Source organism: Solanum verrucosum, unplaced genomic scaffold, assembly GCF_900185275.1.
Source record: "Solanum verrucosum unplaced genomic scaffold, falcon-dt-bn FXZP01000038.1, whole genome shotgun sequence".
Lineage (NCBI taxonomy): Eukaryota > Viridiplantae > Streptophyta > Magnoliopsida > Solanales > Solanaceae > Solanum > Solanum verrucosum.
Genome location: NW_026020564.1, coordinates 772886 through 785759, shown reverse-complemented (window position 1 = coordinate 785759; position 12874 = coordinate 772886). Strand labels below are relative to the sequence as shown.

Sequence of the window (12874 nt, the reverse complement as noted above, 5' to 3'; positions counted from 1 at the left end):
AGCACGTTTATCAAATATATCGACCGAAGTTAAATTTTGGCCAAAATTTATAAGTTAAAACACCTAACGGCACACACTAAAAATGAAAGCCTCAAAACCCGAACCAACCATCCTATTAGATAAAAAATGACCTTTGGAGTTAATTACGCTAATGGAATTCTCATCTAAGCACGTTCACAAAAATATTGACCAAAGTCAAATTTTGGCCAAAACATAAGATTTAAAACACCTAACGGCACAAACAAAAAACGGAAGCCTCAAAACTTTAACCAACCTTCCTGTTAGATTAAAAAAATGACCTTTCGAAGCTAATGACACTGACAGAGTTCTAATTTGAGCACGTTTACCAAAAATATTGACCAAAGCCAAGTTTTGACTAAAATTTTAAAGTTAAAACGCCTAACAACACAAACTGAATATGAAAGCCTCAACACTAGACGTTGATTTACCAAAAAATTTAACTTCAATTGGTAAATTTACCAACTATTCAAATATAAGTTAGTAATTAATAATTTACCAATAAATTTTATCACAGTTGGTAATAGCTACTATCCAACTAAACATTCATATGTAATATTTCCAACTAATAATTAATATGTTGGTAAATTTTACCAATGGATTAATGATCGGTTGGTAGATTACCAACTATTTTAATGATGTTAGTAATTTACTAACTACAATCTTTATTCGTCGGCAAAATTTCCAACTAATTGGATATTGGTTGGCAAGTTTACCAAAAAATTACATTTTGTTACTAATTTACCAACACATTTATATTTGGTTGGTAAATTTAGCAACACAATCTTGCCGTTGGTAAATGTTTGGATAGTAATTCATTGGTAATATGTTAATAAATTATATAAACAGCTTTTTTGTCATATTTACCAACCGATTTATACTTCGTTGGTAATATTACCAACCAAAGGTGTGCGTTAGTAATATTTCAGTTAGTAATCTATTGATAGTATGTTGCTAAATTTTGCACCATTTTTTCCCGCCGTATTTACCAACTAAAATACTTAGTTAGTAAGATTTTGATTGGTAATCTATTAGAATTTCATTGTTAAGTTTTAAAATATAATTCAGTTAGATGTTGGTGTTTGTTAATAGAATACTAACCAACTTAAGTTATTAGTAAAATCTGTTCGCAATTTGAGGTTTTTTTGTAGTGTTTTAAATTACATTACTTTATTGAGATAGACTGAACGGTACTCCATTTAAATTTTGATAACTATATATTATTTTATTTTGTTAATTTGTGAATTTTCAATTTGATTAGTATTGATTTAAGGATACCCAAACGAGGCAGACGATTGATTATTTGTATGGTACAAATTCTCAATAAGAATATTTGATTGATCATTCTTGGGAATTGGGACCATGTAAGCACAGTTCCTCTTAAAGGAATATACTCTACTTAGCAAAAGAATGTGCTTAAAAATAAAAGAAATAATATGTCGATTAAAAAAAGTGTATTTTTATTCCAAAAATAATATATAATAAGATATTTGTTAACCAAACTATTAACAAAAGATAATTTTTTTACAATTAATTTAAAACCATTTTTTATCCTTTTCCACTAAACAAAAAGGTTGGTTCAAACAAAATGTTCTTAGATGCTGGAAAATAGTGGTACAAGACAGCATGAAACATATATCATGAAAAATATTATACTACGCATGCTGATATGGATAGAACAGACAACACAATATATATATATCATGAAATAGAAATACCTTTCTTTTTATTTGATAATTAGGACAGAGAAAAACAATCGCATATTTGAGTTTTATACGACAGAATATATTCCCATGAAAGGAGTCCTGGCATATCAAACAAATAATCACATTTCATATCAACTATAACTTTATATACGTTTACCAAAAAAAAAAAAAAAACTTTATATATGTTCATAATATAAATTAAATATTTAGAGATAAGGGTCAATAACACATCTGAATTATATACTTTTTTGAGTTTCATATCTAAACTATTGAGAGCGTGAGTTTCATACATAAACTATCACTTATTAGTTCGAAAAATACATGTCTCTTTTATTACTCTCATCATGGTGTGTGTAACAGACTCTCTTTTTTATTTTAAAAAAAATTGTCATATCACACTTCACATGAACAAAATATTCAACCTTGGTAAAAATTAAATAAATTATTAGTATTAGTTGAAGTTAAAAATTAAAGTGTTACTATCCCTCCTCCCCCCCAAATCCCTTCAAATAATAATTTAGATATTATTTAAATTTTTAAGAGAAAAAATTCTACCTACCCCATATAACCCTCCACTTTCAATTTTACTTACCACGAGACTTTTTTTTAAAAACAAAAAAAATTATTTCTGCTATATTCGGTATGCAAGTAAAAAAAAAAATAGTTTCCCAAAAATATATGCACACATCTAACACAAAATGAGAAAAATATATTAAAAAAAAAGTAAAAAAAATTAGGAGCAAAGGATTAGACGGGATGAGTAAAATTTTATTTGATTTTTTAAAAGAAATTATATCAAATGTCTTTTAGGAAAGAGTGGGAGAGGGGGTCATGAGGTCTCAAGTTTTAAAACATATTTTATAAAAGAATTTTAAAATATAAAAGGGCGGGGGGTTGTTGGGGGGAGATGGTGGTGTGGGGGTGAGAAAAATATTTTAAATTTTAATTTTTTAAAAAAAATCTTTTGAATAATAATACTTTAATCTTTGGTTTTTAACTAATATTAACAGTTTATTTAAGTTTTGTCAAGGTGAAATATTTTATCCATGAGATAAGGTTTTTGCAAATAAAAGAGAGTGCGTATTACACACCAGTGTGCTTCTCAAACTAACAAGTGATTGTTTAGGTATGAAACTAATAATCTCAATAGTTTAAGTATGAAACTCAAAAAAAAGGAATAGTTTAACTTTGTTTTTTTATACTTATCTCAAATTTTTACTATTTGGGTTTTTTTAGTTTATTATATAAGATTTGTAGTAAATAGTTTGTTTTATTTTAAAGATAACTAATTTTATTTGTATCACAAGATTACAGTTAATTATATTCTTAGTGAATTATAAGAATGTTCAAATTATTTTGTGATATTGTAGATTTTTACTTGTGATAATCAATGAATAATCCTCTTTTACACTAGATTAGGATGTACTAACCTTATATGGTTTAGCTAACAACAAATTGTTTTTTTTTAAAAAAAAAAAAAACAAATAACCTTACTGGTATTTTATAAGTGTCGAAGAATCAGATTTTTCAGTCGTGAAAAAATAATTAAGTGTGAAACACAAACAAAACAAGAAATTTATTGTGGAAGACATTTTGTTCAAGGGAGTAAAATATCACAATCTAATTCAGTAGAATTTGCTTCAACGTCTCTCCACTAAAATAACTCAAGCAATTGTATATATTATAAGTTATAACTCTTTGGGGAGTCACGCATTAGTTGTACTCTCATTGTTTTGGTTCACAATTGGTTCAAATAGACACTTTTTGAACTCTAAACACTGAAAGAGACATTTTTAAAAAATATACACTAAAACGGACAGTTTAGCTCATATATGGGTGAACTATAACTACTATTTGTTAACAACATCATCTCTGTTAACTCCAAATTCATCCAAAATAATATTACACAAAGTTGAAAGGTATAGTTCGCCCACAAATGGGCGGACTATAATTCTTTTTATTAACTCCTCAAATGAATCTATATCTATCCCTTCCTCACGTGAAGCTATATCTTTTTCTTCAACAATAAATATGAGTTGTTCACTCCACATATTTTTATTCATCTTCTACTTTTTTTTTATACTTTATATTTTGATTTTTGACATTTGATAGTCATGTCTCAACAATCCGAAAAGTTTGAATATCCAATTGAATCAGATGTTTGTAAATGCAAAGAATATTGTAAAATGAAAACATCGAGGACTCCAAAAAATTTCGATCGTAAGTTTTGAAGTTGTGCGCGTTCAAAGGTAAAAAAATTAAGTTGTACACTTAGCATCAACACGATGAATTTTTAAACATTCTGCTTGTCCCTTAAATCGATCATCCCAAACAGTTTGTGAACGATGATTTGCTTGAAGTGTTAACACATCATAAATTGTTGGACCAGGATGTATGTCTCAAGATGAAGAATTGATATATAAAAAATAAAATAATTAGTTTTCAATAAATATGAATAAATTGGTAAGAGTTAAGAAACATTATAAACTAGAAAAACAATTCAAAATGTTAATATTCATATTTGAAGCATAGACAAAAAAAAGTTTGGCAAATCCAATTTTTATTTTAAATTGCAGTTCGCCCAATTATGAACAAACCCTATATGTTTTACATAAAAAAAGAAAAAGAAAGAAATGTAGACGTTCTGCATTGCCTTAGTTTGTTCAATTTTCTTAAAAAAATTAGAGTTCGCCCGTAATTGAACGAATTGCAACATTTTTTTTTTATTAAAAAATATTGGAGTTCTCCCCATTATGGACGAAGCCTAAAAAATTTTATAACCAAAAACTTGTCTTAGTTCATGAACTGTAATGATTTGTTTTTTAAAAAAATGAAGTTCATCTGTAATGGGACAAACCCCAATATTTATATTTTTTTAGAAAATGTCACATCTTTGTTAATTTTCATATATAGTGATGCTTTTAGATCTCATGAACAATTCATACAAATAAATTTAGAAAATTTCAAACAAAAAATAATACTAAATTGAAACAATACTTCATTTTTTTTTTACTTTTGAACGCGCACAACTCCAAAACTAACAAATGAGATTTCTTGGACATCACCTCGATGTTTTCATTTTACAGTACTCGTTGCATTTACAAACATCTCTGGTTCCATTGAATATACAGACTTTCCTGATTGTTGAGACATGATTATCAAATTTCAAAAATTAAAATATAAAATATAAAAAAGTAGAAGATGAATAAGAAAATGTGGAGTGAATAACTCATATTTATTGTTGAAGAAAGAGATATAGCTTCATGTGCGGAAGAAAGAAGTATACATTCACGTGAGGAGTTAATAAAAATAATTGTAGTTCGCTCATTTATGGGCGAACTATTTTTAAAGTTTGTGTAATATTATTTTGGATGGATTTGGTGAACTATCCGTTTTGGTGAGTGATTTTAGAGAGTGTCCCCTTTGGTGTTTAGGATTCAAAAAATATGTTTTAATATCAGACTCTCCACGATAAGCGCTAAACAATTTATCGGAATAGTACAACTGAATTTGTTACGAGGTCAAGATCAACACACATCTCTATTTTAACTCGTTGATTAATGTAATAGCAGTAAAATATGTTAGTAAAATTTATTAAGGACGGTAATGAAATGTAATCAAATCGAATGGAACAATATAACTTAGTTGGTAGATGTTTGAGCTAGATCCAGAGACGAGTTACGAGGTAACTGTTAGGATCAAAATAATCTGGTGTCATGCAAAAGCTAACAAAGAAAACCTCAATAGACCATGAGAAAGAAGATAAACGAGAAATATATCAAAAGACATATAGATTTAACGTGGTTTGCTCAATCGACCTGTATCCACAAAGGAGATGAGCAATTCTCTATATAAATATGAGAGTACAAAATACAGAGAGAAATAACTTCAACCAATTTACTCAGAATACAAGAAGGTTCACACAAGTGATAATGTATCACTTGTGTCCCACTAATTCTCCCCCTAACCAAAACTCTCAAAGCCCCTAGGACTACATTGTGAATGTTGATTATGTTAGAAGGAACGAGTCTCTATTTATAGAGTCCTAAACCTTTTCCTACAAGAAAAAGACTAGCCAAAACCTTTTCCTACCAGAATAAGATTATACCAAATATGAAGACTTTATGTTTTCCTTTTATGAAAAGGAAACTTATTTATGGTAAGAAACTCACGGTAAATAATACACAACAAATCTCCCCTTAGGCCTGAATTTCTGACAAAATAAATTTGCTCCGCCTTCTTCACATAATCTTCAATAGCTTACATCTCTTCTCCATAATTTCCTCCATTAAATCTTTGTCTTCACACAAAGAACATCTCTGCAACTATTTCTCCAACAAAATCTTCATTACTATCAAATAGGTTGTTGCTAGAATTACACCTGCCACAATGAACACCTATTCTTCAACCTGATTCAACCATTGAGTCTTTAAACCACTCAACCTTACTCTGATACCACTTGTTAGGATCAAAATATTTTGGTGTCATGCAGAAGCTAACAAACCAAACCTCGATAGACTATGAGTAAGAACACAAACAAGAAATATACCAAACGACACATAGATTTATCGTGGTTTGGTCAACCGGCCTACATCCACAAAGGAGATGAGGAATTCACTATATAAGCATGAGAGTACAAAATATATAGGGAATATCCTCAACTAATTCACTCAGAATACAGGAAGGTTCACACAAGTGATAACGTATCACTTGTGTCCCACAAATTCTCCCCTTAACCAAAACTCTCAAGGACTCTAAAACTACATTGTGAATGTTAATTATGTTAGAAGGAACAAACCTCTATTTATAGAATCCTAAAGCTTTTCCTACCAGAAAAGGACTAGCCAAAACCTTTTCCTACAAGAAAAAGACTATACCAAATATGGAGACTTTATGTTTTCCTTTTAGGAAAAATATAACATATTTATGGTAAGAAACTCAGGGCAAATAATACCCAACAGTAACTGGTCTTAGCTTCGAAGATGAATTAATATAGAATTGTTTGAGAGCTAAGTGTCACGTCCCGCCACATCACAATTAAATTTTGCGTCCGGATAGGAGCTGAAGGGTCTAGAGTTGTGGAGAGGTTTCCGGAACACTCTAGAACCCTCTAGATTATTCAAGAAGGCTAGAGAATTTCCTAGAATTCTCTAGAATGACTTAAAAGGCAATGGAAGGTCCTAGAGTGTGTAGAAAGTTCTAGAGCTAGGACCAAAGTGTAAATAAGTTTAGGGACTTAGAAAGTAATTTAAAATTGTACTTTAGTCCCTAGGAGTTAGTATAAATAGGAGGTACCCCTCATTTGCAAGGCACCATCCAACCATCCAAGCAATCACTCAAGTGTAAAGCATTCTTCCAAGCAATACAAAAGTCTTCTTCCAAAATTCTCTAAGTCTTCCTTTTCATTCTCTTAGCGATCCTAGTTTCAAAGGGCTTACTTGAGCTTACAAGATCGTGAAAGATTCGTGAGTAAGTTGTCAAGTGCCGCACGGAGCATTAGTGAGACTCTAAGTCTGTGACAAAGTGGTATCAGAACGAAGGTTTGCACTAAGGGAATGGCAACCGAAGGGGACGTAAACGCCATTAGCACCACCAACATCTGTCTGGATGGTGGAAAGAAGGCCCGAAAGGGAAAGAAGCACCAAAAGAGTAATGAGGAAATGATGTTGGATCCCACACCAAGCGAGGCGCTAACATCTCATCCACCTTCGACCACCGAAGCAAGTGACGATGAACATGGCGAGGAGCCTATTGACGTCACCGCTGGAGAAGAATGGGTCGCAGGGGTTGAAGTGGCGAGGCAATCCGTGAAGATATTAGGCCGGCGTTTGAACGTGGTTGATGGCAAGTTCAAGACTCTTGAGGACTTCACCCTTGAAGAGATCGAAAACATCCATAAGGAGTTGGAGGGACGTCAGCGGGTCGAGTTTGAGATGAAGGAGGCTATCACTTCCTTGGAGTGTCGGCTCATGGAGGCGTTGAACATGATTGAGACCATGAAGGTCGAGATGAAAGCACTCAAGGAAGGTGTGGCAATTGGAGGATCATCGTCGCTTGACCGAGATAGGGAGGCCAGGGTCGAGGCTCTCAAGCCACCTATGTTCAAAGACGTCCGTGACGCGCAAGAGGTGGAGAATTTTCTTTGGCATTTGGAGAATTACTTCAAGTGCAACGGGCTGAAGAGCGACGAGAGTAAGATCAACACCGATGTGTTGTATCTTTCGGAGATGGCCATGCTATGGTGGAGGCACAAGGAGGCCGAGATAGGGAAGGGGACGTGCACCATCAACACCTGGGAGCAATTCCGGGAGGAGTTCAAGAAAGCCTTATTCCCTAACAACGTCATTTATGAGGCGAAACGCAAGTTTAGGGAGCTGAAGCAAACGGGCAGCATCCGCGCATATGTGCAGGAGTTCACTACCCTCACGCTTTAAATTCCTAGCCTCACGGATGATGATATGTTGTTCCACTTCATGGATGGGCTGCAAAATTGGGCCAGGACGGAACTGGAACATCGACAAGTCAGGACCATAGATGAAGCCATCACACAAGCCGAAGCTTTGATAGACTTTAGGCAGGAGAAGCCCGACAGAGCCAGAAGAGAAGAGATGAGAGGTAGTCATAACCATGGTGGGGGAGATCGTGGCAAAGGCGAGGAGCAACAGCCACATCCCAAGAAGCATGACACATATAAGTCTGATGGCAAGAAGTCTGGACGTCATGGCAACACGGAGAGGAAGATAGAGGTTGCCAACAAAGATGGCTGCTACATATGCGGCGGGCCGCATGGTTATGCAAGGTGCCCCGAACTGAAGAGCCTTGGTGCTATCCTGCGAGAGCGGAAGGAGAAAGACGCACATGAGCAAGGACAAGGCGCAGAGACGACACAGTTGGGCTTGATAGGACTATGCGGAGCCATCACAAAGCATCCAGAGAAGCCAAGAGGATACAGCGCGCAGTATGTCGACCTTAAGATCAATGGAAAACCCGTTTGTGCTTTGGTCGACACGGGTGCAGAGGTCAATCTCATGACCAAAAAGGCAGCAACGAGGTTGGGGTTGAGTTACAGTTCAAGCAACGCCCAACTCAGGACGGTCAATGCACCGTCGACTCCTGTGAGTGGAGTCGCGCATGGAGTGAGCATCACGCTAGGCGAGTGGCAAGGTAAGACCAACTTCACTGTCGCTCCTTTAGATCTCTTTGACATAATTCTTAGGCATGAGTTCTTCCAGCAGTTCCACGCGGTGATCGACCCCTACCTTCAACGACTTCTAGTCATGGAGCAAGGAAGATCATGTATGGTGCCCATTGTCAAGGTGCCGAAGACGGAAGGACAAGTCCGCCTAACGGCCATGCAACTCGAGAAAAACCCTAAGAAGAAGGAGTCGATGTCTAGAGCCACCATTGCAAGTTCGAAGAAGGACAATGGTGCAAGAAGGTCCTTGCCATCGTGCATGAAGAAGGTACCAAAAGAGAACAATGCCGTGATGCCAAAGAAGCTGCCGAGGCGCGCACATCCTAAGAAGGAGATGAGCCATAAGTCCGAGTTAAGAGGGCTATGGAAGATGTTGAAGGCATTGCGCAAGGGCCTTAATCGAGTCAATGGACTATTGGTCGCGCACGCACAAGGCTCGGATGACGATGTAGCAGCAATGCGACGCGGTCGTCGCATCAATAGGTGGGGGAGAGTGTCACGTCCCACCACATCACAGTTAAATTTTGCGTTCGGATAGGGGCGGAAGGGTCTAGAGTTGTGGAGAGGTTTCCGGAAGACTCTAGAACCCTCTAGATTATTCAAGAAGGCTAGAGAATTCCCTAGAATTCTCTAGAATGACTTAGAAGGCAATGGAAGGTCCTAGAGTGTGTAGAAAGTTCTAGAGCTAGGACCAAAGTGTAAATAAGTTTAGGGACTTAGAAAGTAATTTAAAATTGTACTTTAGTCCCTAGGAGTTAGTATAAATAGGAGGTGCCTCTCATTTGCAAGGCACCATCCAACCATCCAAGCAATCACTCAAGTGTAAAGCATTCTTCCAAGCAATACAAAAGTCTTCTTCCAAAATTCTCTAAGTCTTCCTTTTCATTCTCTTAGCGATCCTAGTTTCAAAGGGCTTACTTGAGCTTACAAGATCATGAAAGATTCGTGAGTAAGTTGTCAAGTGCCGCACGGAGCATTAGTGAGACTCTAAGTCCGTGACATAAGGCTTAGTAAATAATAGAAAGCTTAAAGCACAAGAATATAATTGTATTGTTTTTTATTGTTTAGAATTCAACTTTTACAATTATGCTAAGAATAATATTTATAGATAACAAATATAATACATTAATCAATAAGAAATTCCACTAAACCCCTAAAGGACTATTTCCAATAGAAATGCTCCACTTAGGAATATTGTTACGTGTGTCATCTAATATTTCTTTGTAATTTATCGAATCTCGTACAAACATATCTAGTGTATCTGTCCTTTTGTTCCATCTTTAAGACCCAATTCATTCATCGAGCAACGATCTCCCCTTTTTTCTACGTTAACAATTATCTTGTAATCCTAATGATGAGGCAAGGTCAAGCTAACCGATTGGTTTTATACTCTGAGGACTAAATCACCTTTATTGCTTTCATATGTATCTACTTTTTGGATGTTGTACGGGTTACGTTTCGATCACTTCTTTTGATGTATTAGATGGCTCTTCAAGACTATGTTAAACTTTCGCTTTTATGTCAAACTTTCCATTTATGTGAGATTAGTTAGTTTTGTCTATTATTTTTTGTATATGTATGTCAAGTGGCATGTGTAGGGCCTAGCGGGGTCTTATATGTCATGTCATGTCTAGATTGTACTTTGGGTCATGACAATTTGTGTGTATGGGGTTCTGAATGAATCCCGAGGATCCTTTCAATGTTTTGAGAGTTGGTTGTGTATTCGATTATTGTAGATTGAACGTTTGCGAAGGGTATTCGCTTTCGCGGGGGTCACGTTAGTGAATACCTGCTCACATTCACGAAGGGGTCGTCTGGTCAAACCCTTACTTTTCGAAGGCCTATTCGTTTTTCACCTTCGCGAAAGCGAAGCTTCGTTTGCGATCGTGATAGTCTCATTTTATGTGGGGTTCGCTTAAGCAACCCTGTGTTTGCTTAAGAGACATCAAAGAGGGTTTATGACTGTCGTTTCAGGGTTTTACCCCATTTTGAATTTTTAAAAACCCCTGGAGGTGATTTTATCACGACCCAAAATGAGTCATGAGGGGCACCCATACTTAACCTTTTAGTAGGGCTAGGCAAAAACACCGAAAAACCGAAATATCGAACCGAACTATTTCGGTTTCGGTATTTCGGTATTTCGGTTTTCGGTGTATGTTTTTGTATTTTTTGGTATTTCGGTTCAATTTTCGGTATGTAATTTTTGTGTTATTCGGTATTTCGATTTACCGAAATATATTATATTAAATAATAAATATTATATTTTTAATTAAATTAGGTCAAAACTCTTTAAACCTTTTGATCTTTTCAATTTTTTTACTTTACTAAATTCTATTATTCTAACTTTCTAAGATCTGCTTTAGGCTTTAGCAGCAGCCAGCAGCCGCACAACCAGCAACAGTCGGCGACCAGCAGCAGGCGACAACCAGCAAGTCAGCAACCGTCAGTTCCGTCGACCAGCAGCAGCAGCCTCCAGTCTTGTCGACCAGCAGCACACACAGCAGTAGCAACCGCCAGCCACCAGCCCCAGTCGACCACCAGATCTCAGGCAGCCCGTAGCACCACGCACAGCAGCAGCCGACGACCGACAGCGACAACCATCAGCTTTGAGGTATTTTTTTCTTATAAATATATAAAATAATTTTAAGTTTTTAACTTGCATTTAGTCAATTACTTGAGAATATTTTAGTGCATTTGGATTTTGATCTATCCATTAAAATAAACTAATAAAGATTTCAAATTTGTATATTTTTAATTTTTATATTTAAACTTTATTTTTTTATTTTGATTTGCTCATTTATATAATTGTAATATTGTCTTTTCTAATTTCTAGCAAAGGGTCAAATCTTAGACAAAAAAAAAAGAGCAAAAGTAATAAAGAAAAAGAAACCACAATGAAAAAATGCATCCAATTGTCATTTTATTTTCCTTATTTGCTCCTTAATATTGTAAGTGTGAATTCATTGTGAAATGATTTTTTTTATTATATAGATGGCTGAACAAAATCAATCAAATGTAGGTGTGGCTAATCAAAGTCGAATAAGTATGGCTGATTCTACGGATAATACACATACTACTAGCAATGATGCCTCAATTGGCACAGAGGAAACAAAAAAAAGAAAAGAAATAGATCCTAGGCCTACTGTTTGGCAACACTTCGAAAAAACTTTTGAAAATGGTTTATTAGTTAAAGCAAAGTGTTTACATTGTAAACAGAACTATGCTGCTAATACAACTAGAAATGGAACAAGTGGACTGAGACAACATTTGACTAACCGATGTAAAGTGTATAAGCCCCCGCCTGTTGCACCTGGCATTCAAAAATTGTTAAATATTCAAAGTAACAGTTCTTCGATAGAGACTTGGAAATTTGAGCAAGAGGTATGTAGGAGAGCTTTAGTTGAGATGATAATTTTGGATGAGCTACCTTTTAGTTTTGTTGAAAAAGAAGGCTTTAAGAAGTTTATGAGTAAAGTTCAACCTTTGTTTCGGATTATTCTTATGAAGTTTATGGTGAATTGAGAATGAATTTGAAAATGTCTTTTAGAGAAATACAACCAAGAATTTGTCTCACAACGGACACATGGACCTCGGTGCAAAGAATCAATTATATGTGTTTGACTGCTCACTTTATTAATAGGGATTGGGTGCTTCATAAAAGAATATTGAATTTTTGTCCTATCACTAGTCATAAAGGTGAGCATTTGGCTGAGTGTATTAGTAATTGTTTACTTGATTGGAACTTGGACAATGCCTTTACTGTTACGGTTGATAATGTTTCTTCAAATGATGTGGCGGTTTTAGAGTTGTCCAAAAAATTAGATATGTGGGAACTAATATGATGGAAGGTAAGCATCTCCATGTGAGATGTATGGCTCACATACTTAATTTAATTGTGCAAGATGGTTTGAAAGAAATTGGTCCTTCTATCAAACGGGTGAGACAAATGGTGAAA

At 35.0% G+C, this 12874-nt stretch overlaps 1 protein-coding gene across 1 annotated transcript; it reads left to right on the top strand.

Moving 5' to 3' along the window:
• Nucleotides 1–11910: 11910 nt before the first annotated feature.
• On the top strand, nt 11911–12441 carry LOC125810266 (zinc finger BED domain-containing protein RICESLEEPER 4-like). Its single transcript, XM_049489777.1, has one exon. The coding sequence runs from the start codon at nt 11911–11913 to the stop codon at nt 12439–12441; it is 531 nt and encodes a 176-aa protein (XP_049345734.1).
• The last annotated feature ends 433 nt before the right edge of the window (nt 12442–12874 follow it).